General features: G+C 39.1%; 2 protein-coding genes across 6 annotated transcripts; one reads left to right on the top strand and one right to left on the bottom strand.

The window, feature by feature from the left end:
• Window positions 1–90: 90 nt before the first annotated feature.
• SMIM11 (small integral membrane protein 11) lies at window positions 91–27,993 on the top strand. 5 transcript variants are annotated; one of them, XR_010068079.1, is made up of 6 exons: window positions 91–174; window positions 5,290–5,404; window positions 6,804–6,982; window positions 21,677–21,852; window positions 26,333–26,470; window positions 26,930–27,993. XR_010068079.1 is itself a non-coding variant. In XM_063305387.1 (4 exons), the coding sequence occupies exons 2-3, from the start codon at window positions 5,384–5,386 to the stop codon at window positions 6,969–6,971; spliced, it is 189 nt and encodes a 62-aa protein (XP_063161457.1). In that variant the 5' UTR covers window positions 91–174; window positions 5,290–5,383; the 3' UTR covers window positions 6,972–6,982; window positions 13,563–14,931. The 5 variants fall into 5 exon arrangements, 2 of the variants coding, with proteins under 2 accessions (XP_063161457.1, XP_063161456.1); XR_010068077.1 differs by lacking the exon at window positions 26,930–27,993 and having other exon boundaries at window positions 26,333–26,589; XR_010068078.1 differs by lacking the exons at window positions 26,333–26,470; window positions 26,930–27,993 and adding an exon at window positions 22,077–22,363.
• C5H21orf140 (chromosome 5 C21orf140 homolog) lies at window positions 15,957–16,715 on the bottom strand. Its single transcript, XM_063304415.1, has one exon. It carries the CDS (start codon window positions 16,713–16,715, stop codon window positions 15,957–15,959), a length of 759 nt encoding a protein of 252 aa, XP_063160485.1.

Below are 27,993 nucleotides of genomic sequence, written 5' to 3'. Positions count from 1 at the left end.
GCATTTCCTTTCGCTCGCTAACGTGGTTCGAACAGCAAATTCCATTTTCCCTGCCGGGGAAAGGGTTAACAGCTACGTTTTTTCGTTGCTGACGTATTGGGCGCTGTAGCAGCGAGGTTTCTGGGAGTCGTAGGCTGTGGTAGTTTCCTGTGTTTAATGGCTTCCCGTTATAAGGTACTGTAGCTTTTACGTAACAAATTACACAACGCTTTTAGGATTATTTGCCAGGAAGCCTGGTTTAAACAAAAAGCATATGATGAAAAGTGACAGTGCTGTGGACCTTATGTTCCGGATTTTATTCTTTATATTGCATCAAGAGCAATGCTTTGTAAATTCCTCCTTGGTCTGCCGTTCAGTATTTCGTAGCAGTAACTCTGTATTTGGAGTTAAGCTTAGCTGGACACGGAGGGACATCGTTTGGACCAGCATGCGGGGCATTCAACTGCAAAATGCAGACTAGGCAAACATTAGAGAAATTATTTGTGTTTCCCATTTGCATAGGTTTAACCGTTTTCCGAATCATCGTTGTAGATAGTGGAGTATATTGCAGGCCGGGCCAGGCAATGTGGTTTTTCTCCGGAAATAAATAGCGCTTATCTCAAGAAAGAGTGCAGATGTTTACAATTTCTTGGGAGTAAAGCTCAGTGGAATCAATAAAATAGACTTCTGAATATAGAAGATTGTGCTGAAAATGCGCTAGAACTGAAACTCTATTTACTCAATGGAATTCCTATGAAATAAATGTCAATTTTACAGTGAAAGCTTTGCATTTGTATTCCTGATTAACCTGGGTTAAAATCCTTGCCGTCTAAATTTACAGTTCTATGCCTTATAACCAATGAGTAAATTATAGTGGGGTTTATTTTAGTGTGAACATACACAGTATCTAATTTGTAAGTCACACAGAACCATAAAGTAACTGATCACATCTAACAAATTCAGCCACATAATTAGTTTATGGTTCTGGATGTCTTGCAAATCCAGGAAAATGAGCTGTGGATGAACATGTCATGCAAATAAAAACAGGATTGAGATTTGGAACACATTTTAGAATATCAAACTATGGGGGGAAAAATATATATAGCTGAATTAAACCATCAGACCAGTTTAGCATGTTAGATCCTTGTATGGAAGTTTGCATGTAGTGTTAAACCAAATCAGCTCTTTAAAAACAATCAAAAGGGGAAACCAGGGATTAAAAGGCAACAGAGCTAAAGCAACTAAGGGCTACACAATTGGGCATAGAATATTAAAACATGATATCATTCCTGGCCTGAACTCCTATAAAAGTATCCACAACTTGTGTTACAAATGCCAATATTACTTCATAGAATCATTGACTTGAAAGGTTTTGAAGGACCCTAGCGATTAGCTAGTCTAGCTCCCTGAACAAAGTAGAAATTCACTATAGCAGCAGTATGTCCAAGGTGACACCCAACTTCCTAGTTTATGGCCATTGCTCAAGATTGTCAAGATCCTCCTGAATCTTGGTACTGGCCAATAAGGTGTTTATTATTGCCCTATTTTTATGTGATCTGCAGTTTTGATCATAATCTTTTTTAAGCCTTCATCCAAGTCATTTAGGAATATGTCAAACAGTACAGGACCCCTCCCTTGCGATATGCCACTTTATGTTTACATACAGTTTGACATGGATCCATTAATGTACACTCATTGGGTACAATTGTTCAGTCAACTCTGATCCCATATAATGGTAACATAATTTAACCCACATTGTGCCAGTTTTTCTACTAGAATCTCATGGGAGATTTGCTATTATGATGGCTTACATTCCAGGCCCCAGTGATGTTCTACTTTTGACAAAGGTCTTCACATTTTGGGAAGTTCAGCATCAGATGATTTGTCTCATCCATACTGTAGTATATAACACAGAGCTGACCAACAGTTTTTGAATGTGGGCTGCACCCAGCCTTTGAGTACCATTCCAAAGTTATACTCTAAAAACTGATGGAGCCAAGAGAAAAACTAAATTTGATTTTATTTAATTAAAACTAAATTAAAATGTACATATCCCTCCCAATGTATTTTCAGGACTTCCTTTCTTCCATCCTGAAGTGTTTCTGTGTTTTCATTTTGGTTTGTAAGTCTCAGCTGAAAGTCTTACATAGAAAGGGATACTTTTTAAAAAGATATAGTAACTGTCTGCAACTGTTTAAAACAGCAGCCTGCTCTCTGTAGCTCCTACATGAACTCAGAAAACAAGTGGCTGCTTTAAAGAGTTGTAGGTAGATGCTATGTTTGTGTCCGACATGCTCTGAAACATCTTTTGAGAATCAAATTTGAAGCATTGTATAGCCTTAGTTTATAGATAAATATCAATCACTAATAATGCTATTTACCTGATGCTATTCAGGTTGTTATTTTTAACAGGACTTTGTGGACTAATTTGGATGGTCCTGATCCTGTTAGTCTTTCATAAGATCTTGAAAACCTGGTTCCTGCCTCCCTCTTGTGGCTGTGGGCCAGTACATTAGATGAACTCATCCTGAAATGACTTTACATTGAAATATGTTGTGGCTTGGCCTTGTTCATGCCATATTGTGGTGGTTTGTGTGCTTTGCTATTAGTTTTCTTGGTTTTTCTGTTTTTAACTATATGTAGGGTCACTCAGGGGACGTGGTGGTGCTGCGGGTTAAACCGCTGCGCTGCTGAGCTTGCCGATCGGAAGGTCGGCGGTTCGAATCCGCGCGGCGGGGTGAGCTCCCGTTGCTAGTTCCAGCTCCTGCTCACCTAGCAGTTCGAAAGCATGCAAATGTGAGTAGATTAATAGGTACCGCTTCGGCAGGAAGGTAACGGCGTTCCGTGTCGTCATGCCGGCCACATGACCACGGACGGGTCCTTACGGACAACGCCGGCTCCAAGGCTTAGAAACGGAGATGAGCACCGCCCCCTAGAGTCAGACACGACTGGACTTTACGTCGAGAGAAACCTTTACCTTTACCTAGGGTCACTCAGAGCCACTATTTGTGAGGTGGGCAGCCATATAAATCATCTAAGTAAATAAATAATATAAAGTCCTGGCATAACATTAGGTCTCAGTATCAAACTTATGTTAGGAGAAACTTTGTGGCTATAAGAAAACAAACTGATCAAGTATAATTAACTCATATCAACACTTTATCTGACTTTGGGGGAAAAAGATAAATATGAAACTTGGTATGTCTGCACAATTCCAAAGGTTTCAAAAACATAACTTTGAAAAGCCTTTAATATTATGATTAAATCATACTTCTGTTATCGTATCACTAGACAACCTTATTTATCAGGTGCACTTTTTAAAATAGATGGCTTTCCACATAGGACTTTGGCAGAGACAGATAAATAAAGGGGAAAGCAGAGAAACAGTTTGAACTGGGAGAGAGAAAGTCCTGGAAGTTGACAGAAAGGTCATTTGAAATAAATATAAATTAATGTTTTTGGAATAAACTTGCAGTGATACATGCACACACACACACACATCATACATTTAGAATTAGCTTCCCTTGAAATCCTTAATTTACTTCAAGTATAGATGGGTGGGTATAAATTCTCAGATAATTTTTTTTTCAGAAGGGCCTTTGATTCAAATAGAATATTTCTGTATAAAATAGGATAAACAAATCAGGATTGTTTAGAATAATACTGAGCAATGTAGAAAAAAATGTGTTTGCTTACTGCTATGGCCATTTCAGAGTTTTTGCTCTAGAATGAAGAAATCAGAGTCAAGCTGTTTCTTGGTTTCAGAAAGTGGGGGCAGGTATGGAGCCTGGAATACAACAGGACAAATTCTCAAATTTAATAGTGAAAATGTTGCTATTAGTGCTCAATTTTCAGTTGCTGTTGTTTTTGTTTTTATTTTCTATTGTATTCCATACCACACTGATTCCCCAGGCATGGACCTGTTACTGCTGCTCTCTTGTCTATTGCCAGAGCCAATCAAATTCAGCTTAACTACTAAGACAGATTGCTATTGGCGAAGGATTGGGTGGGTAAGCTAAAGCCCAATTCCTGACTTCCAAGCACTTTGTGGGCAGGTTGGCAAGTAATGCGCCAAATTTGGAGGAGGAATAGTTTGTCCTCTGGCCAAGTTAGTGGTTGTAGCTGAAGTGCAGCTTTTTAGATTTTTGCAACTGCCTTATGGCCATTAGAATCTTCTGGTTCAATTCATCTAAAGGCAGATGTATGTTTTCAGAGAGAAATAAGTAGTAGGTGCCCTGGGATTCTATACCATTTCAATATGCACCTAGAGGCTGTGGTGTCCTGGGGGGATAGGGGATGTCAGAATGACAGAAGCAGCATTGGGCTGTCATAATGCAAGCCCCAGCCCTTTTCATCATTTAGATGACGGCAGGAAGCTTCTATGGATGCCGATGCCTAGAGAGGTCTGTGTTTGAATATTTTGCCACCCAATAAACCTATAGTGGAAGATGCATGGTTCAGGCTGAAGAAGGTTAGAATTACTCCCTAATATGTCCACTTTGCATATAAAAGGACAAGTTTGTCTGGAAGTTGTTCAGGTCTACAACTTCTTCCCTGTAAACTATGGCAGCCTTCCTGTGTCACCTTTTAGACAGCTGACGTCATTTCCTTCTGCTTTATTTGATAATGTATTCAGTCATTTGTTTAGAAATGCATCTGTTTACTTAGCATTAAAATTGAGGGTCACTTCTTGTAGTGAACATGCAAGGTCTAAGAAGCATTATTGGGATGTGTTTGGGGATCCTGGGTTGGAGAAACTGAGCAGAAGTTAGTTGTGATTCCCTCCTCTAAAGCCAAAGGAAATAAGTTAGCTGTAATTGACAGCCTATTGTTTTCAGTAGGATTTACATGCAGTTAACTTTAAATGGATTAAGAGCCTATGTATGTTCATTTATCACATGGCCGGTATTTTAAAAAACCTAATGAAGCTTAATTGTTGCCAGTGAGGTTTTTTGTTTGTTTGTTTGTTTCCCTTAAGCTGAATAGCTGCTGAATAGCCACTTCCTTATGAAGCTGTGACACCTGTCACCAGCTGGTCAGGTCCTGGCTGTTTGTACTGCAACTGGTCACTGTTCCTGTCACTCAGTAGAAACACATTTCCCTTTTTGAGTGTTCTGTATCTGAGGAGAAGAGTGCTGTGAATTCTTATGTGTGTTAAGCCTATGTCACTAATATTGACATTGTGTTAATGCATATCTGTTGAAACAAGTCAGTGAGCTATTTTGGCAGATGATTCTGCCCCTAGCAATTTTCCATTTATCTGTGGTTCAAATAGGCTCTCTGAATAGATCACTTCTCTTCCTTCCCCAGGTGCCTTTTACAAAAAAGTATTGTTTTCTTATATATTTGACTGGCATTCTTTGTAACATCCTAAGCTGAAAGACTACAGTGATATAGAATCAAGATGGTGCTACTGAACTGGAAGGTGAGGGAATTTTTAATTTGTATCTTAAATTTTGGTCTCTTGATTTCTTAGTGAGTCTGGAAGAAACAATTATGTATATTTTGTATACATGGATGCCTATTTTGAGAGAGAACAACGTTCTGGAAAGTTATAATCTGCATTTCTCTACTGTATGATTTATGGTTTTGCAAAAAGGTCATGGTATTTTGTTTTTCATGGGAGGTTCTTCCTGTGGACTCTTTATCTTGTTCCTTGGCTGTGCAAGAGCTTATCTGTCAGGCTCTGCCTGAGACCCAATAAAAACACAGACGCTAGAGTAGACTTTAGCTTCTGGCTTTATTTGGGAACAGAATGCATGCCCTTAGAAAGCTGAGAGTGAGGGGAGCGCGTTGGAACAGGATTTAAATAGCCCGCGCCGGTCAGCGCTCCACCCCCCCTCACCCCAGGTGCGCCTCACGAGTCCCAACAGTTCGTCCTTGACAGGTGAGAGGTCGTCCAGCCCCCTGCGCCCCAGGCATCGCCTCGATCGCCTTCCTGTGCAGTGATGATCCATTGCCGGGCGATCAGGCTTCTAATTCTTCGAAAGCCCGGGCGCGCCTCTCCTGTTTGGTTGTCATTCAATTTCTTGTCAGTTACCTTTTATTGTTGCTTCCTGGGTTGCCGGCCTCGGTCGTTACATTGTTTCTTTAGACCCATTACTGCTTTTTGTGTTTCTCGATTGCCCTTGCCTTATCAGCCAGGGACCCATATTCTTGTATTGTCATGCGAGCCGTTGCGATGTCACAAACATCGCAACGGCGATCATGACATTATCTCAGCCAATGACTACACACTTCAGGCTGTGTGTTCTTGTACTTTACCCATGTGCCTTTCTGTTGGGTCACCTTATCCTAATTCTGCTACAGAACAGATTCTGTCCACATGGTTTGGGTTTGATGCATGTGTTTTACTGATCAGAAAAATCGTCACACTTTTTGAATTGTAGCCTTTTGAACAAAGAACTGCATAATCATTCCATTCTTCCTTAATAGATGATGTTAAAGCCAGCAAAACCTTTATGTGGGGCTATCCAACCATGGTCAGTTTTTTAGGTCTGTGAGCCTATTTGGAATGTTAAAAGAGTGTTGTGGATACCACCATAAATTGGCCCTCATTCCCATTTCAAAAAGGAATCCTTAGAGAATTAATTACAAAGTAACTTTACAGTAATTTAGCTGAGACCATCCTCATAAGGTGTAGTTTGTATGATGTTAATTGTAACTATTCCTTATGAAGGATTATGAAGGCCTTCTGAATCACTGTAACTGTTGAAAGGAAGTAGATTGAGTCTTATATACTCAATTAAATGCTCATATTGTGGTTATTCTGCTATTTACATTATTACATTGAAATATCTCAGTGATTTTTTTTTCTGTTTTAGGCACTGGAAAATTTTCCACTACTAATCTTCATTTTAGCTGCTAAAACATTAATTCTTTGCTTAGCATTTGCTGGAGTAAAAGTGTATCAGAGGAAAAGACTGGAAGAGAAGCTGAAAAAAGAACAAATGGAAAAGCAAAAAAGAGAAATGGAGAAAAAAGAAAACTGAAGAATCTAAAGGTATAGTTTAACTGGAATTAATGATGTTTTATAACAGTGGAGTTAAGAGGAACTTCCCATTGATTGAAACAATGCAGGAAGGGAGTTGTGAAGTGATGTACTCCATTCTACTTTCAGGCTGGTAGAAGATCCTGTATCATCATCATCATCATCATCATCATCATCATCCCTTGCATGAAGGAATTCTACAATGTTACACTCGTGCATAGGAAGAGCCCCTTTGCAAGCTCTAAAAACCTGGATGATTTACGTTGGTGATCTCCATAGACAGTCCCATGGCCTCAATATATAAATATATACACATGCACATTGACTGAGTTTGTGCATTATGCTAAGCCATAATTGGGTCTGGGTTTAGCACAGTGGTTGGTTAAGCCATGCTTTATTTTCTTTATTTGCTTCCAGGGCTGAAGGTGCTTTAATCTGTCAACTGAGTGGCATACAGCTCCCCAATACATCATTGGGATTAAAAACATAGGTTTCCCTCGACGTAAAGTCCAGTCGTGTCCGACTCTAGGGGGCGGTGCTCATCTCCGTTTCTAAGCCTTAGAGCCGGCGTTGTCATAGACACTTCCGGGTCATGTGGCCAGCATGACGACACGGAACGCCGTTACCTTCCCGCTGAAGCGGTACCTATTGATCTACTCACATATGCATGTTTTCGAACTGCTAGGTGAGCAGGAGCTGACGAGCAATGGGAGCTCACCCCGCCGCGCGGTTTTGAACCGCCGACCTTCCGATTGGCAGCTCAGCGGTTTAACCTGCAGCGCCTTGCTTCCAGGGCTGAAGGTGCTTTAATCTGTCAACTGAGTGGCATACAGCTCCCCAATACATCATTGGGATTAAAAACATACAATCTAGTAAAACAGTGACTAGAAAGAGGTTGGTGTTTACAATGTAGTATGATGTTGGAACAGGCTATTATGGCATATACAGTAAACTATAATTAAACGATCAGTGTTTCATTGTTGAATCCAGCTTTCCTTTCAGGGTGTGAGTGTTGCCATAACTCACATTCCTCTGAATAGTATCATGCTTGGTGAGTTTTTTTTTCCAGAGTAAACTTTTTATTTGTTAAAATACAATACAAAATCATAAAACATTGTCGACATACATAACATTCTAGAATACACCTAACACCACGTATACACATATAAACAAGTAAGACAATAACAACATACTAAAACATGGTTTCTGACTTTCGTAGCTATAGATATACAAATAGTTATCTTTGTAACTCTCTTACCATTATTTTCCCTCAAGTTACTATTATTTCTATTTATTTACTTCTTTAATATATAAATCCCATTATCATCTCTTCACTTTTTTTGATTGTATACAGGTAATCTAATATCGGTTGCCATATTTCTTTAAATCTCGTAATATTTTTTTCTTTTTTTAAAATTGTTAATTTTGCCATCTGTGTTAACTCCAATATTTTCATCACCCACTCCCTATTGTTGGTATGTTTTCCTTTTTCCAACTTTGCGCATACATAGTCCTAGCTGCTGTGATCATATATAATAATAAATTACCATATTTTCTCTCTAAATCCTCTTCCATTATACCTAAGAAAACTAATTCTGGTTTTTTTACAATTTCTATCTTGAGAATTTTCTGAATCATCTCAAGTATTTGTGCCCAGAATTTTTCTGCTTTTTTACAGGTCTACCATAAATGGTAAAATTTCCTTCCTTTTGTGAACATTTCCAACATACATTAGAAACGTTTTTATACATTTTTGCTAATTTTTGTGGGGTTAGGTACCACCTGTACATCATTTTATAAAAGTTTTCCTTTAAATTATAACACAAAGTAAATTTTAATCCCTTTGTCCACATTTTTTCCCAGTTCTCTAATAAAATATAAATCCAAAATTTCTTGCCCAATTAATCATACACTCTTTGACTTGTTCATCTTCTTGACTTAATTGTAATAACATCTTATACCTTTTTGTAATCATATGCTCATTATTTATATATAACTGTTTTTCAATCTGTTTTTTCTTTTTTTAAATTTATATATTTTTAATCTAATTTAAATCGTTCATTTAACTGCATGTATGTGAACCAATGACACCAGTGTCCTTCTTCTATTTCTTCTTTTGTTTTTAGCATAGGTGTATCTTGTTCATATTTTATTATATCTTTATATCTTAACCATTTTATCTTACCATCTAAACTTTCCGTCCTTGCAAAGCTTCTTGTGGCGATATCCACATTGGTATATTTGGTAATAATCTACTTTTATATTTATCCCAAACCCTCAATAATACTTTTCTAATAGTATGATTTCTAAATTCTTTGTTCATTTTTACTTTTTCATACCAAATATATGCATGCCACCCAAATCTAAATTCATGTCCCTCTAATTGTAAAAGTTTTGGATTTTCTAACGTTAACCATTCTCTTATTCACAGAAAGCAACAAGCTTCAAAATACAATTTAAGATCTGGTAACCCCAACCCTCCTCTTTCTTTAGCATCTTGTAATAATTTAAATTTAATTCTTGGTCTTTTTCCTTGCCAAATGAAATTTGAGATATCTTTTTGCCATACTTTAAATATTTTTTCATTAATTAGAATTGGTAATGTTTGGAAAAGAAATAGCATCTTGGTGAGTTTGATGCTTGGTGAGGAAGTCTTTGGAACATTAATTTAGATTTTATATGTTTGATAGGTATTTGAAAGCCCCAACTGTCATAGTAGAAGGAGCACTTTCAAATTCCTATTCTCCCACTCACTTTAAGCACAACCATCACCCCATAAATAATCTGTACAGTGAGATAGTTGTTCTTATTTTCTTGTGTAGAAATACTTCCATATGGGAATGTTAATATGAGAAAAAAGCCCTGTCAGCTGTCTTCCCACTGCCACCTTCCATTTCTCTGACTTTGCCTGATTAAAGACAAAAGTCTTTCCAAGAAAGGGAAAAAAAAACATATGTCTCCTCCTTCAGGTCATGATCTTCCAGCCTTCCTGCTCAGTTGTGTCTCAGAGTAGAAGGCTTGTGCCAAGACCTTCATCTAGAGGTTCACTGTCAACTAAATGTTTAGCTTAGTTTATAAAATAAGAACACTGTCAACTAAAATATTTAGCTTAGTTTATAAAATAAGTTGGAACTGGAGCAGCAGAAGAATATATTTGAGTTAGGCACATCCTGACCCAGGCATTTTATTTGGATATATATAGCTTCATTGTAAGCCGCCCACAGTCCCTCTCTCCGGGGAGATGGGTGGTGGCGAGATTAGATAGATAGATAGATAGATAGATAGATAGATAGATAGATAGATAGATAGATAGATAGATAGATAGATGAGCTGCACTGCTTGTTTTGCTGGGCCTCTTTGGGGCAACCTTGTAATGAAGGCAGGAAGAGCTCCAACTCTTTTGAATGAAAGAATTGGCTTTCCAACTTCAAGGCAATCTGAAGAACTGGAACTAATGCCTTTTATTATATCGGCAATATTTACCTTGCTTCCACATGCACTTAACACACACATTTACATGCACAGAGGCATATATTCACAGACGTCAGCCTAACAGAGTAGATCAACTTTCTCCAACTGTTTACCCTTAGATATGTGCAAAAAAGTGTGTATAGTGCTCTGCTTGACAATTGGGAACACTCATTTATTATCTGAGAACTTAGTAAGGCTTCTTTTATTATATTGCTTTTGACTGGTATATTTTATTGTTTGAAACATGTTAGTTGATGCATTCAGAACTTGTATGAATAGGAGATTTACATAGGTGAGTTTCAGAACAAAAAACAAATTTTGTTTTCCTGGGAAAACAATGAAATTGTGAAATGTTATATAGTGTTCTGAACCTCAAGTGACATGTGCATTTGCAAACTGGCTCGAGTGCCCCCTTCTGGTACCTTTTAGAAATTCAACTAATTAGGCTTCTGGAACTATTTTATTTTAAACATTTCAAAATAAATAATACTGTGCTAAAACATTGCATCAGAAAATCTAAAACAACAACAACAAACAAATCCTGAAACCTATACACAAATTACATTTGCAAATTGAACTTAAGAAAAATAATTTGCATAAAAGTTGAGTAATAGCATGCAGAATTTTGAGACATCTTCTGAGAGAAAGGAGAATGGGAGCAAACTGAATCTCTTGGACAGCAAATTCCATATTTTGCAGCCACTGAAGATATGATCCTGTCCTTTGGAACCACACTCCATACCTCAGACAGAATCGCACTTGGAGTAAGACCTCATGAGGATTCAATCTAGGGCTGAGAAGCTTGCTACCTAAAGCCATATATGGCTCTCCCTTTACTTCCAGGTGGACCTTAACCTAATTTTGGAAACCCAGCAATCAGTTCAGACTTTTGATAAAAATGGTCTGTTTCTTTCTTGCCAATTTTCTTTGTGAAAAATAATCAATCAATCAATTAATTATCAAGAAGGAGAATGGATTGCCACCCACATTCCAACCCCCCTCTTTTGCATGCAGCCTCCAACATAATGTGCTTTCAAATGAATAAAGATTGTGTACTTCAACATAATCTATCAGGCAGGATGACAGTGCCCTTTGACTTACATTATAAGACTTTGGCACTGTCTTCTGCAAACAGGATTAAAGATCTCAGGTTGTGGAAAAACTAGCATGGAGGAAATAGCAAGAAGAAAAAGGAAGAATGAAACGCTAGGTCCCCATCTTACTTTCCACTCCTAAATTTCTTGTGCAGAGAGTAGGGTAGGCTGAGATTTGAGCTAGGAAGTTGCAGCCGAGCAGTCAGATATACCTAAGGCACAATAGCATTAGGAGTTATGATGTAAGGGATTGCAGTGTCCCTTAGGAGCTCATGACATCAAAGCAGAACTTTACTTCTCAACTCACATGTTGCTTTCTGCATGAGAAGATGGAGACTTAACTAGCTGCTGCAAATAGAACCATTCTATTTTGTGTGCAGATTTTCAGGCATGTGGTAGCTGACTTGGATTCCTTTGTGGGAAGAGTTGAAGATTGCACTGAAATGGAGAGCTGTGCTGGAGAAATGAATTCCCTAAGATCAATGTTTACTTGAACAACAGTGCATTTTAATCTTGTTGTTGTTACAGATAGTAAGAGCATGTTGGTTACTTATTCAGTAAAATCTTCCTTTGTAACACTGGTCTTATTTGGAATTCTGCATGTTGTGTTCCATTTTTAAGTAATAAGGGTATCTCCCAGTTAAATAGATAATATATTTTTCTCCCATGAAAGAAGAAAGCTCTTATTTCCTTTGCAGCCCAATCTGGTCAATATTGCTCATGAATATATCCTACTGGAAATAATTAAATTAGATTAAAGTTTGTCCTAACTGTGCTATTGGTTTTAAAGAGAAATAAATTTTGAACTGGAAGGAAAAAAGAACCAGGTATTTTACCTACTGCTGTCTGTCTCCAAGTAGAATAGATAGTGCTAGCAGAATAGGTATGTTCTATGGCTGCTGTCCCCAACATTTCATTCCCCAGTATCTGCTCTGGAGAGGGGGGGGGGGAAGCCCAAAGGTGCAGTCTTAGAATTTCACATTTGATTTTAAAAAGCATCATCTCTGTCCACCCTGTCCTGCTTTTCCAAGATGTAGAAACTATGTGTGGAGGAAAAAAGTTATGCTATAAAGTCTTAAAATCTGCAATGCTGGGATTCCCACTGAACTCAGTCAGACTTTTGAGTGGGCCTGTAGCCGACTGCACTCATACCTTTGGGCAAAATATACCTCATGTTTAAGGCTGTAGTCCTTTGCACTCTTGCATGGCAGACAGTTCTACTGAATATAATAGGACTTGTTTCTCAGTAAATATTACAGCCTTGTGCTACAACCTTAGTGAGCTGAAGAAAGACTTGTTAAGCTCTTTTGTTGCTTTCCATGGGACTTGGTTAAACATGAATATAGAACTTTAAAATGCTTAATAGGGGCTGTAAATTAATACATATTTTTAAAAGTGTTTGGTTCTTTGCATTGCCCTACTAACTGCAAATAAATTTTAATTGCCTAGTTCATCTCTTATTTTCCAATTTCCAAGTGATACAGGCCTATCATTAACATGGGAACGTATGTATTGCCTTACCAGAATTTTTAAAAATTTCCTCCCTTGCCCCACGGTAACATGCCTTTTCTTTTTATACAAATGAAATAGTAACCTTACTGTTACTGTGTAAGGCTTATTAGGCTGGGTTTTATTCTGTCATGTTTGAAGTAAGAAGCCGCTTAAATTATCATGTATGATCATTTGTTTTATTCTTAGAGACAGATTAGTTATAAAACTCCCCTCTACTTTAAACTTGTACAATGGTCATTTCAACAGGTACAATTTATGCCAGTGAAAATAGGAAAATGCTGAATATTCGTTTCATAATTCTGCTGTTTCCAGGCAAGGTACACCAATTGGGACACAAGCTTTCATACAGAGGCATGAGAGTCTGATAAGAATTTTACTTAGACTCCTCCTTCTATCTCCATTTCTATTCCCACATGGCTTTTAAAAGATTTTGTTTTTCTTTTTGTACACTAGGAGACATATTTTGCTTGCTCCTGAGAAAACTGATCTCTGCTATCCAATTTATTTTGTTTTAGTTAACAAGCTGGAAAAGCAGTCCATGAACCAGCTTCCAGATGTTGTTGGAGGCAACTCTCATCAACCATCCTGGCCAGGACTTTTGAGAAATGGACCTGAACAACATTTGGAAGATCCCATGTTGCCAATTCCTGTTTTTCACTTAACATGAATTAAGAATGAGAGGCACTGTTGCACTGTAACACAAGTGTGTGTGGCATATTAATATCATATACTGCCATCCTGTGGAAATATGATGATTTGCTATGGTACAACATGATGAAAGTCACCCTAAATACAGAAAAATATGATAGGCTGACAATGGAGTACTGTATATGCTTGGAAATGACTGTTTCTGAATTCAAAAGGTCTTCTTTCCCTGTTGGTGCTACAGCAGAAGTCTCAGGAAGCTCTTGTGTCCTCCCCATCTCAAGATGGATTTGAAGAATGTATTTTTTAAAATCCTTGGATAAATAGATGTACAATAAAGCATGTGGGAGTCTTTCCAAGCTATTGTTGCCGGTCAACCATTTGGCAGGCTTAGCTAGCATTTCCCAATGTGTCAGTGGCTGGGAGAGAGAAAACCTTGTCTGGTAATACTGCCAAACTTAGTATAAGCAGAACTCCAAGGGAGAAATGGGGTAAAAAGTCTGAAAAAAGAAGAAAAGGAGAACCAACAAGTGGAGGTGAGAGTGACCGGTAGAGCACAGAGAACTCAAGGGGGAATTTGGATTGATTGTAATTCAACTTCCTTGTATAACGTATCTCAAAATTTAGATCTATCTTTTGCCTTACCTTATTTTTTAAACTATGGAGATATCCTCTGAATATGGCCAATATCCTGCTGCATGTGTCCTATTTGGAAGCTGAGTCTCTACCACAGTGTTCATATTTAACTCATTTTTTCAGGGATGTAGCCACAAGACATCTTTGGAAGCTGTTTTGAATGTATGGATTGCTAGAGTATAATCAAAAGAGTTTTACACTTCGCTGACTATTGCTTGAGCATCACGAAAGTGGTTTCAAATTTAAGCACAAGAGTACCTCTATTTATTCAGCATTGGTTGGACTCTTCCATTCATTTTTATTCTTCTGAATTGTATTGCTTCCAAAAATAAAATATAGTCATTTTAGGAACCTAAAATGTCAAATCTATAAATCTCTGGGTCACCTCAAAAAACATTGCAAGTTTGGTGATTCTGTACTTGGGTGAAATTTGACCAAAATAAGTCAGCTTAAAATAGTATGCAGCCAAGGGCCAGTAATTCTGATTGGTAATTAGATTTAGGAGAGAAAACGTTTTCATATAAGTGTTATTGTAAAAAACAAAGATTTAACCATACTTCTCCCCCCCACCCCCCTATTTACTGGAGTGACTACTGCTATCTCCTGACTGTTCCCTATTTTGAGGCTGGCATGGATAAAAATGTGGAAAGATTCTAGAACAGAAGGAAATACCTCTATTGGAGCCCATCAGTATTTTCTCTTACAATTTGTTCCAGCACCTTAGTCCAGCCTTTCCCAACCTTTTGACCCAGGAGGAACCCTTGAAATATTTTTCAGACCTCAGGGAACCCCTGCACATTCAGGCCAGAAGTTACAAAATTATTATATTCATTTCATGTCTAGGCCTGTATATACAGTATACAGAGTCAGTTTGGTCTAGTGGTTAAGGCAATAGGCTAGAAACCAGGAGACTGTGAGTTCTAGTCCCTCCTTAGGCATGAAAGCTGGCTGGGTGACCTTGGGCCAGTCATTCTCTCTCAGCCTGACCCACCTCATGGGGTTGTTGCTGTGGGGAAAATAGGAGGAGGAAGGAGTACTAGGTATGTTCGCTGCCTTGAGTTATTTATTTTAAAAAAAGATAAAAATTAAATTTAAAAATGCATTAACAGTGTTCTTAAACTAAAAATAAAGAATGAAACTTGCCTCTTTAATGTGAAGTTGCCCAAATTTGAAACATTTTTTTAAATAAATCATGATCTCCCAGGGAACACCTAGTTACTTCTCATGGGACCCTAGGGTTCCATGGAACCCTGGTTGAGAAACCCTGCTTTAGTCAATATGAGAATCAATATGATCCAGTTGTAGTGTACATCTGCATGAAGTTGGGATATTGATTACGTCCTTGTTTTTCTTAATTTCTCCAAGTTTCCTTATTTTTCTTTTTCTCCCCTATCCTCAAAGTATCTACAGATCTGCAGATAGCTTTTTGTCCACATCACAACAAAATTAGATCAATCTACTTAAATGGCATATGCAATTAGTACCATAGCATTAAAAGTCACCTTAAAAATATTCTTTTTATTATCACCATTGACGCAGAATTATAGACTAGAAAGTGAAAGTGCACATTTAGTATATAAATTAGCCTATTTTTAACCAAAGATCACTTGACAAATGACCGTAGAGAGTCAGGAAAACTTATCCAAGTAGTAGTTTTCCCATCTCCGCACTTTGTTAACAGCCACTTTCCATTTGTTTGGGCTTGTCTTCTCTATTCCTTTCCCAATCAAGTCACTGAGGAGGATGCATTGGTATGAATAGGTCCTCTCCAAGGATGTTAGAGAAAATTCCTTTCTGTTATTGATAATAAACCATTTCAAGGATGACCAGACAGCATCCATGGGATGAAGGTAGTTGTAATCAAAAGGCACTGAGAGAAATTCATGTCCTGTAGTCTTGGCAATTTCAGGGCAACGTTTGATGTTCAACAAATAGGGGTGAGAAATGGCCTGAGGGTCGGTTCTGTCCACTTCCTGGTTAGATGCTTCAGTCTTCATCCTTGATCGTTTTTTCTCTTTGACCACAATGGCACACTTCCCATAAGTAATAGAGAGAAAGTCACAGAATTCCTGAAACATGTCTTCCTGCTGCCCTAAGGGTAAGTCATCCCTTAGAAATACTCTGTATCTCCATGGGACCCATCCTTGGCTGTTACCAGCATGTACGACTGTCCATACAGGCCAGTTGAGATTATCTTCAGAAGGAAACTTGTCTCCTGTTATGAGACTTTCAGAAAGATCAGTTTCACCTAAAAATATAGTCTTGTAGTCATTAAGGTGCAGAGTTCTTAAACTTTTCAAATATTGTAGACATAGTTTTCTTGATGTAGCATCATGGGAACTCCGGTGGATGATGTGTTTTAAAAGTGGATTTACAATGCGATACATTATGGATTTCTTGGCAAAATTGAACTGCACTGAAAGTTCTAATGATGCCCAGGGATAGTGATGATCTCACAATGGATTTTACTGCCTGTATTATTCAATAATACTTAAACAAAAACTGAATAATGCATTCACATGTCTTGTGGCTAAATTTTATTTATTTATTTATTTTATTTATCAAATTTGTCACCGCCTATCTCTTCCCACCGGAGGAACTCAGGGCAGTTTACAACAAAATAATAAAAAATAAATATATAATAAAATTCCAATATAAAATGTACTATAAAACAATTTCACAAAGCTACTAAATATAAATAAAATCAAGATGGCTGTAGTCTCATTCAGTCATTGCGTAGGAGCGGCACTTCAAGGCACTAGCCAACCCCAAGTATGACTATTCTCCTCCCTGCCCCAAGCCCGGTGGCAGAGCAAGGTCTTCAAATTCCTCCGGAAGGTTAAGAACAATGGGACTAACCTCGCCTCCGGGGGCAAGATGTTCCAAAGGGTGGGTACTACTGCAGACAAGGCCTGCCTCCTGGACCCCGCCAGACAGAATACTCTTACTGATGGGGTCCGCAGCATGCCCTCTCTGCATGATCGGGTGGGACAGGCTGATGTAGCAGGGAAGAGGGGTACCTCAGGTAGCCTGGTCCCATGCCATGTAGGGCTTTAAAGGTGATAACCCACACCTTGAATTGGACCCGGAAGCAGACTGGTATCCAATGCAGCTTGCGTAGCAAAGGTGTTATATGCGCCCTTCTAGGGGCGCCAAAAATAGCCCAGGCAGCTGCATTCTGGACCAGCTGAAGCTTCCAGATACTCTTCAAGGGTAGTCCCATGTACAGCTCATTGCAATAGTCTATATGGGAGGTAACAAGGACATGAGTGACTGTTCGAAGGGCCTCCCGATCCAGGAAAGGGCGTAACTGGTGCACAACATGAAGCTGTGCAAAGGCCCTTCTGGCCACGGCTGCCACCTGCTCTTTGAGCAGGAGCCGTGAGTCCACGAGGACCGCCAGATTATGCACCGGGTCTGTCTGGGGAAGTGCAACCCCATCCAGAACCAAAGATGACAAAGTCCCGGATACGGCAGAACCCTTAACCCACAGCCACTCAGTCCTACCAGGGTTCAGCTGAAGCCTGTTGTTCCCCATCCAGAGCCCTACAGCCCCCAGGCACGAGAGAGGGCAGTCACAGCATCACTTACCTCACCCGGGATGGAGATACACAATTGAGTACCATCAGCATATTGATAATACCTCATCCTGTGGTGATGGATGATCTCATCCAGTGGTTTTATGTAGATGTTGAATAGGAGAGGAGAGAGAACCGAACCCTGCAGCACCACACAAAGGAGGGATTGAGGGTCGGATGTCTCACTATCACCACCGATTGGGACAGGCCCTGGAGGAAGGAGGTGAACCAGCGCAGAACCATGCCGCCCACCCCCAACTCCTAAGCTGACCCAAGAGGATACCATACTTTTTCGATGGTATCGAAAGCTGCTGAGAGGTCAAGAAGAGCAAGGTTGGAAAAATAATGGGAAAAATGAAGTGCGTCTGAAAAGAAAGTTATTTGGAAAAAACAACATTGCTTACCTGACAGGAAGCCAAAATTGTACCCCAATCAATTACCTCTGAATTGGTGGGCAAGGGGCATGGGGTGAGGCAGAATCTTAGCATTTGCTGATAAGAATAGAAGTTGGAAACAAAGGAGTGGGTTGGTGGTGCAAACGACTGCAAACACCCCTGTAGGAATATATCTGAAGATTTGCCTGAAGGTCAGCTGTTGCTGAGCAATGCAACTGTTGCAGAGTCCCCTTTTCGGGAAAGATGGCCGGTGACGGAAATTTGAAATATAAATACATAAATACATAAATAAAATGCTCAGAAGTTTTGTTAATTTTTCTTCTCACTACTGTTCCTTTTGGGGCGAGGTCCTAAATTCAGAATAGTCTTTTCAACTAAGTGCAGTTAGTTAGTTAGTGCAGTTACTCCTTGGCATGTCTTAATTTCTCATAAAAGTGAGCATCTAAGAAAAATATTTTCAAGATGGAAGAATGATTAATAGGCTACATCTGTGAAGCACAAAAGCAGCCTGAGTATTAACTGTTGTGGAAAATTCAGAAGTTCAGAACACAACACTGAGGAGAAAGAACCGTGTTTATTGCAATGATCATTGGTGCCCACTTTACAAGAATGAGGAACCCTGAAAAATGAGAAAGCAAAGATGTTTGAGGGCTACAAGGTGGGAAATCCTAGGGATCTGATTTGCTCGCCAGTTTGAAGGAAGCTAGACAGGTCCTTGTCTGTGCACCTGGAGTTATTTCTATTGTTAGGCAAAATGGCCCTTTCAAGAGTGGCAGCAGAGCTGGGGAAGTCCATTGTTAAGGAGATGGAATGTCGAGGTCATCAGATTGAGAATGCAGTGTTGGGGCTGCTTCTTACTATGTTGCAGCTCCCTTATTTGGGCAGCCCTTGGGCAGTACAGGTAGTCATTTAGCGACCATGTGTTCAGAAACCATTCAAAGTTACAACAGCACTGAATGAGGAGACTTATGAGCGGTCCTCGTAGTTGCGGCTGTCACAGTGTCCCCACAGTCATGCAATCACAATTCAGGTTTTTGCAACTAGCTTGCAATTCCAACCAAGGCATCCCACAGTCATGTGATTGCCATTTGCGATCTTACTGGCAGATTCCAACAAAGTCAATGGGAAAGCTGGCAAGAGATCACAAATGGCGATCACGTGATGTTGCACCTAACGACCATGCAGAATTTGCTTAATGAAAGCAACCAAAACTGTTGCAACTGCTGTTGTAAATTGGTGTGGTCATGTGACATCACACTTTACGACCATGTCACTTAGCGATGGAGTTGCCGGTCCCAATTACCATTGTTAAGCGAGGACTACCTGAACTGTGAGTTGGTCAGTGATGCTTCTGTTCTTTGGTTTAGATGGGATCGCAAGGGCTTTCTCTCATGATGTCATCAGGCCCCCCAATTTGTACATGTAGTATCTGTGCACAGAAAGCCACTTCTTTTTATGTAGAAAATAAGTAAAACAGTGAGTGAAAGTCAGCAATGATGATGGTAGACACAGTCCCTTCCATGTATTCAGTTTAGTTTTAAAAGTTTGTTTTAAAGAGCAATTGTCAGACAGAAAGATCGTAACATTCAGTAATATATTAACAACCAGATGACTGCTGACATTAGTGACGCCATTAATGAGGTAGAATGCTAGCCAAATAGGAGAAACTGACATAATAGATTCAGCAGGAGGTAGAATTGCATCAAGTAATTTATTTTCAAAGGCTTTGAGTGGAAATCTTTGAGATAAAATTTAGTTTGTTTCTACAGCTATTTGATTACCATGCTTTTTAGAAAAGACATTCCTTTACATTTATTTATTTATTTAAAACATTTATATAGCCGCCCATCTTATATTAAACTCAGGGCACCTCCCAACCAACAATTAAAACAACATTAATAATAAAACAACATAATACACATATCTATTAAAACCATGAACATTAAAAAAAAACCCTGGCACCAAAGCTAAGCTTCCACATGCAGTCTATCCTTAAATCCTCTTGTCCACCTCACCCTATCCCAGTGCTTGGGGGAAGACAGGTCTTAAGCCTTTTTTGAAGGCTAGGAGGGTAGAGGCCTGCTGAACTTCATAGAGCTTTGGCTGTAGGTTTAAAGAATTTAGTAAATAAAATAATAAGTAGTGAGGGTAACAGCAGATTTCAATCTAGTTTCATTTCATTCCCAGTGAAGAATGCCTGGAAAGGCCATTCTTTCCCACCTTACTGCCCAGCAGATATATTGGTCTACAACTCCCACTATCCCCAGCCAACATGTCTAAAGAAAGCTGATCTACTTTATGGGAAGAATGATGCCTAACTATAACCCTTTCTCTTCAAAGTAGTTTTCTCCTCCCCCTTTTTTATGATGTACAAGCAGTAACTAGAATGAAACAATGTGTTACAAGAATTGTGAAACTATGACAAAGAATGATGAGCTTCTCAATCCACCCTTGGTTTGATAATGTCTAGTAAACTTAACACATGCCATGGATTCATTACATAATGCCAGGAATGCACTTTTCCTGGACAAAGGTCACACTTAGCCTTTGAGAGGTGAGTTAGAAGCTACACTTGATTTCATTTCATTTCCATTTAATCATAATTAAACTTCAATATTGTTAACCTGCCTATTGTCTAGCCATGGATTTTAATAGTGTTTCTTTTTTTGTCACATTAAACGTGACAATTTTTGGAGACTTCTGACTTTCAGGGGGGCTTGCAGCCCTGGGCTCCACCTATACCCCTCTCTGCTTTGCATTTTCTACCCATGGATAATGGACCAATAATAAGCCAGGGCAGAAGAGTAGCCCTCTAGCTAATGTGAACTTTTGCTTTATTTGACTCTTTCAGCCCTTTTGTATTTCTCTTAGGTTGTGAAGAGGTCTCCACAACAGACACAGCTACAAGAACAAAGGTCTTCACAAACACACAATTAAGAAACAAGAAGGAAGATGGCTTACGTATTCCATGTGGGACACATCACAAAAGTGTATGTGAACATGAATATAAAAGATTCATACAAGTTTGAACTAGATTACCAAACGATCAGTGGAAACTTCATGGGGCTTAGAATAGGAAAACTATAATACTGCTTAGGAATAAGCAAGTCTTTTCTTGCACTGGATAGGAAGATTGCTCCAAATGAGGCTTGCCAGGAACTGGCCCTAGTTTGTGCAATCATATCTGATGCTTTAGCTGGCAACAAAATCATCCACAGTTAAAAATAGGTCATGACACTGCACTTTCATATGTTTTTCTGCACCGATTCCATGCTTGGAGCATCTGCCACTGGGCAACTATCAGTCTTTTGGCACTGACCTATGTTAGCTTCTGCTGCAATACCCATTCCAACATTAACCATTATACTGTTGCAGGAAGTCGTCCTCCTGTTTCTTGGAAATTTATTTTGAAAGAGATGGTCCATGTAGTTTTCCCGCTGCCTGAGAACAATATTGCTGAGCATCATAGAGAAAAGGAGAAAGCCAAAAAACCCAATAATAATCAGGATGTATAGAGAAGCCGAAATTTCTTCCTGCTGCACAAGAGATGGGTTTGTATCATTAAGTTTCCTTTCCCTGTCTTGCATATAGATAGATAGCAAACTATTCAGAACAGACTTTACTTCTGTGGGGTTGACGTTCATTTTATAATGTCATCTGAGCTGCAAAAACAAAGAAAACAAAACAGTATTCAGACTCATGCCTGACTACTTCCCAACAAAACCCCACACCAAATATCCACCAATTATTTTTCTTCTACCGTTTTCTTCTCAAGGAGTTGCGTATGAGATGCAGTATTACTACAGTAGCAACTATAATGAAAGGAATGTGCCAGCATGATGTAGGAATTGAGCTGCACTTGGATCATGTTGAAACCCTTACTGGACTATGGAGCAGCTGCGTAACTAGGCCAAACAGTAGAAAGAGACTGGTAGCACCTTTTCCAACCGACAAAAGCACTATCCCTTAGTCCAACCTACTTCGCACAAATGTTGTGGGGAGAAAATTAAGGAAGACCCTAATGTATGCTGCCTTGAGTCCATAAAGAAAAAAAGTATATAAATGTAATAAATAAAGAGGACTTAACTTCTTATCAAATTGGTGCTGCCAGCTGGAAACCATTAGATTACTTCAAACTGCTTCTTGTGTCTAGAAACCAACATAGATTCATGATAATGATTTGTCTTCCTGTGTTCTGTGACATCAGAAGCTAGATTTATAAGCAAAAATGTTAATTTCTAAAATACCAACACTCAACATAGAAATGTCTTGGAAAGAGCTGCTTTGTTCCTTGTGCTTGGTACCCACAGATTCTCTCTCATTTTTTTTTAATACAGAGAAACCATTTCCTCATAATAAGTTAGGACATGTTTATTTCTCACATCCCCATTTTTCAGATACACTGTCTGATCCTGACCAGAATTATATGCTTCTCATCCAACATCACCAAAATTCTTAGGCCAAGTATCAGTTTATGCCACATGTAGATCCAGAGATCCATGCACTGTGATAAAACTGATACAATTTTATAGTCAGAATGGCCAAGAAAAAAAAATCCTAATTGTTATAACGTATCTACTAACAAATAAGGAACATATGGAAATAAGGTAAATACATTAGACTTACAGCAAGGTACAGATGCCTTGGGAAGAGATCATAATAGTGAGGCAGAAAGCTCAATGGACATTGCAGCTCCAGCTGGGATCTTTCCTTTTCTATTCAAACATCTCACCCACTCTCAAACACATCTTCTTGTCTGGCCTCCGTACTTGCTTTATATCATCTGCTCTCCTGACACTTTGTCAAATCTTACTTTTGAATGTGGAAAGCAAGGCATTTCCTTCTGTGGATTATTTTGGATCCCTTTTGTGAGGTCCAAACATGACTTATCATTGGCCATAAGGAACTGTGGGAACATCCTGGATGATTCAGTTCTGCTATTGCTAGCAACTCATCTTCCTTCTTTGGTGTTATTATACTTTAATGGCAGTGTTTACTTTGCATTAAGCTTGTGACTGAGCCATCTGGAATCTGGCACCCATTAATAGTTAAATAGACCCTGGGTTCCATGTGTTGAAGGACTGAGCTTTCCACTTCATGCATGAGGGTTGCTGAATAGTAAGAGTCATAGAATTACAACAGCAGGCATGTGCAGTTTATCTTTGTTTTGTAACCACAATGAGACATTGCAGGAATAGACCTGTACATTATGGAACATACAACCAGAAGAATCTTCAATTGACAACATTACTTGCCCTTCTTTTCCAATGCGGTTGTGAGCAGTGATAACTTGTTACAAATTGTGTATGTGAGGGAAGAAAGAGGAAACAGGTGGAGTAAGATGGAGACTGGTGAGGGAGGACAAAGTGAGCAGGAGAAAGAAGACCCTCATGGAAGCTTGTGGTAAGAGTGTTTAAATAATTTGGGAGGAGGAAAAGAGTGGAATTTGGGTGAGACCAAATCAAAATAGGATCTGTGATTAGAAGGATGAAGGGGTGGGGACAAGATCAGGGTTCTGAGTGAATACAAGTACATAAGAAGAGCTCTGCTGGATCAGATCAAACACCCATCTAGGTTAGCAGTCTACCTTCCCTAATAGACCAGCATCTTCCTGCACTTAAAAAGCCTACAAGCAGGGCTTGAGGATAATACTCTACTTCCATCATTCTCAGCAGCTGGTATTCCATGATTCTGTCTGTGATTTGGGAGACATTATGCACTCATTAAGACTAGTGGCCATTGTAACCACAGCCTTCAGAAATTTATCTAGTCACCTTTTAAAGCTTCCTAAGTTGGTAGGGATCAAATCTGATGGCAACACATTGCATAGTTTACTTATGCATTGTGTAAATAAGTGGATTATTTTTCTCAGTCCTGCATCTTCCTCATTTAGCTTCAACTGAGAAAAAACTGTCCATCTTTCCCACCCCCACATTATTATATTTTTATCATGCCTCTCTATTCCTGCATTCTTTCTAAGCTTCAAAAATCCACAAGTTGCCATCTTTCCTTATAAGATAAATCATTTTTTTCAGTACTTCCTCTGTGTATATGTATGTGTGAGGCAGTATGTGTGTCTGTCAAGAGAAAGACAATCAACAAAATCAGCACAGCCCACTGATTTACATACCGTAGAATCCATAGGTATCTGTCATCTGAAATAGTAGCTGCAACAAACTAAATTAAAAATGTGTTGAGCAGTATGGTGTCTCTGTGCTTCCAGGAAGATACTGTTGGAGTGACCTTAGCCAAATTGTTGTGAAATTCCTGATAAACTTCCTAGTTCTTATAATGAAGCATACTTTTAGTGGGTTTATTTACTTATTTTCATGAACCAGGAAAGGTTTTCCAGACAAAACAAACAAAATGACACAGGAGTAACTCATCAGCAAATGAACATAACTGTGCCTGGAATCATAAAATCCAGGAGCCAGAGGGCCTTTACAAAGTTGTCTGACACATGGTATAGAACACTTTAAGAAATTGTATCGTCTTCAGATCTCTTGTTTGTTTCACCATTTCCTTGATCAGACAAGACCAATGACAAGGCTTTAGTGGCTTTGTGCCCAATGAAGCACCTATTAGCAACTCAGTGCTTCATCCTGCCTCCTCTTATATACACATGCCATTTTCTCCCCCATCACAAAAATAAATTGAATTGTTACTATTCCCAACCACTGTGACAAACTTGCATTGCTTTTCAAACGTCTAATGCTGGTATCAGGGTCACAGAGGCCTAAAAATGTCAAGATACAAAACGTGACTGTGCAATCCAAGCTCCATTTCTTTTAACGTACAGATGCTCTTAGCTGGTATAGCAGTAATTCTGCATTTGGCTTTCTAATTTAATCATGCTACTGCCACAATCCCAGGAGCTGGGAGAAGGAAGAAACCAAGAGTCTCCTCCAATGAAGTGGCATTCACTGATTTGATATGGCATTTTCCTGCCCATGGGTACCATGCCACTGGCACAGCAGATAGCGAATTGATCACAGCTGCAAGCCACTGATTATAATATGTGATTAATGGGGGGGGGGCTCACCATGCCCCATAACAAGAACAGTAATGATAATTACCTTATGCCAAATTTACCTTGTAATTACCTTATACATTATGTCAAATTTAGTGCCGAAATAAGTACTTTGTGGGGAGAGTGTCATTCTGAGCTGTTCTGTACAAAGAATAATGGAAGAAAAATATCATCACCAGGTATTGGGAATTGAAATATTCTATATGTGGGGAACACTTTGCCCAGATGTGTTCCCCTTCAAAACTGCTGGAGATTACTCCGGCTTCACAGTCTGCAAGTGTGGTAGATCTGGGTGTGGGGCACTGCAGCTCTACAAGTTGTCTCTGATGATTTACTAATTTAAACATAATATTGTAATAGATAATTATGGTCAGATAAAATCAGAGGAAGAGGAACAAGAAGATTTTTTTTTCCAGAAGCAAGGAGGTGGCAAAGACCAGGGTTAGAAAAGAAAGGTTTTGTCTTAAGAATTAAATTCAACTTTCCTGAAATTGAAAGCTGGAGAAGAAATAGGATATCAGAAGATTCTGCCCCTCACAGAGTCTGCTGGTCATCCTTGATCAGAGAAATCAATACATTTTATCTTTGTACTTTAAAATACAGTTTTGTGCCCAGTTACCTTCAAGATTTTTTCCAAAGAATGCTGCAAGTGGTAGTTTGCATAGATCAGGAAAATGATCTGAGCCCCCTAGCCGTAGCTTTCAGTACTCCCTGGAAAGTGAGAAAAATTGGTTATTCTATTGATAGACAGTGTGGAGATGCTCTCCGTAAGCTCTCTGCCAGCGGTTTATTATGTTGAATGTCTACCTTGTGAGCCAGGAAGGGAGGAATGCCTGATTTATGAGATTGTTATAGAAACAACTTGTTTCTCTTCAGTCCGCTTTGGCTGGACTTTTGGAGTTTAGGTGGTTAGGGTTGGTGGCTGCTCTTCATTCCATTTCATCCAGTGTGGTGTTCTTAGTTTGTTGTTTTATGTGGGAACTGTTTGTTTATATTTTTAGGAATGTAAGTGCCCAGAGTCTATGATTTAAGTGGCGTCTAAAGTCGGATAAACAAACCAACAAATAAATGCTGTAGGAGAAGTGAGGATGGAAAGAACATTTAAATGAGCATTTAGGAAGGGCACAAAGTTCAAGTAGGTAAGTCACAGGATTGGTGTTGTGACATTTCCATGTGTGTTTTGTCACTTGTCCCCTTCCCCCACCTGTCTTCCCCCCATAGATACCTATAATCATGGAAATAAAAGCTGAATATATTCCTTCCTGCCATATCTGGGATCATAAACTATGCTGTGAGAGGGATCATATTATGTTTCTAGTTGTAATGATTTATATTGTTCATAAACTGCATTGGGAAGAACGTTCTGAAAGGTGGGATATAAATAGTTGTAACAAGTAAAATAAATGTGGTATCAGGGCATCCTAATAGCATCTTAGCCACAATATCACAAATAATATTTTTGTATCATTTCAAATCATGTCAAGCACACTTCCATACCTGCTAACTGTGGTTGGGGCAGCCTTTGTTTTGGAGGAGTCTTCATCCTTAAAAACTCACCCCAGGAAGTCCTGTTTGTTTTGTTTTTGTTTAATTTACAGCAAGTGATAGCAGGGGAAAAGAAGGGGTGCTGGCGATCCAACGGCAGAGAGACTTGGCCTGCATGAGCCTGGCATGTGCCTTGCTGAAATAGGAGCTTCTGAGCTGTCTTGGAGCACTGCTCTTGTTCCACATTTGATAGGAGGCCTCTTGTCTCAATGACTGGCTTATTCAAAGCAGAGCATGTTATTTTCAAAAAGTGTTTCAGTGCTCCAATCAAGGACCTCTCTTATCCAGAATAAGATTTTATTTTCAAATACTGTTTAAATGCTTAAGTGCTTGCTTACCCAAAGAAATATTTTATTATCAGAAACTAAGTGCTCAAAAGCTGTTGCTTATCAAAAACTATACTTTATTTTCAGATTCTTATTATCCCGCTAGCCACTGTAGTGTAGGGGTTAGGGTGGTGACTAGGAGTGGAGAGATCCAGGTTCTGGTCCACCCTGAACCACAGAAGCTCACTTCTGAAAGAATGTCTAACTAATTTTGAGAAAAGGGAAGGGATGAGCAAGCTGCTAAGGAGGCACTGTGTGAAAAGATTACTCAGCTCTGAGAAAAGGAGTACGGGGAAAAAACTCAAAAGAACTATGCCTTGATTTTGTTTAGGATAAGATGGAACAGAGAGAAACTTGCACAGCTTTCAAGATTCTGTTATCCTCCATAATACAGTAAAGAGCATTCCAGGAATCTCTGCAGTGCTTTTTTCTAGACAGTGCCTCACTTGTAGGGCTGGTGCTAGAAAGCTTTGGGCCAGTCACAGTCTCTCAGCTGGGGAAAAATAAAAGGAAGGAGCAGTATGTACACCGTCTTGTGCTTGTGAATAAAAAGTGGGAGGGAGGGAGGGCGGTAGATCCAAGCAAAAGCATTAGGGAACTACACACATGTCCCCAGGAAATCCCCAGAGGGCCCAGGGTTTTCAAAACCATATCACCCACCTGAAAAAACACAAACAAAACAAATGAACAAATCAAAACCACCACCCCTTCTATCCTTTGTGAAATATGTGCTTCTGATTTCTCACCTTGCCATAATGGGATGTATGATATAAAGGGCATTGGACAATATG

Source organism: Candoia aspera, chromosome 5, assembly GCF_035149785.1.
Source record: "Candoia aspera isolate rCanAsp1 chromosome 5, rCanAsp1.hap2, whole genome shotgun sequence".
Lineage (NCBI taxonomy): Eukaryota > Metazoa > Chordata > Lepidosauria > Squamata > Boidae > Candoia > Candoia aspera.
This window is presented reverse-complemented; position numbering and strand designations above follow the sequence as displayed.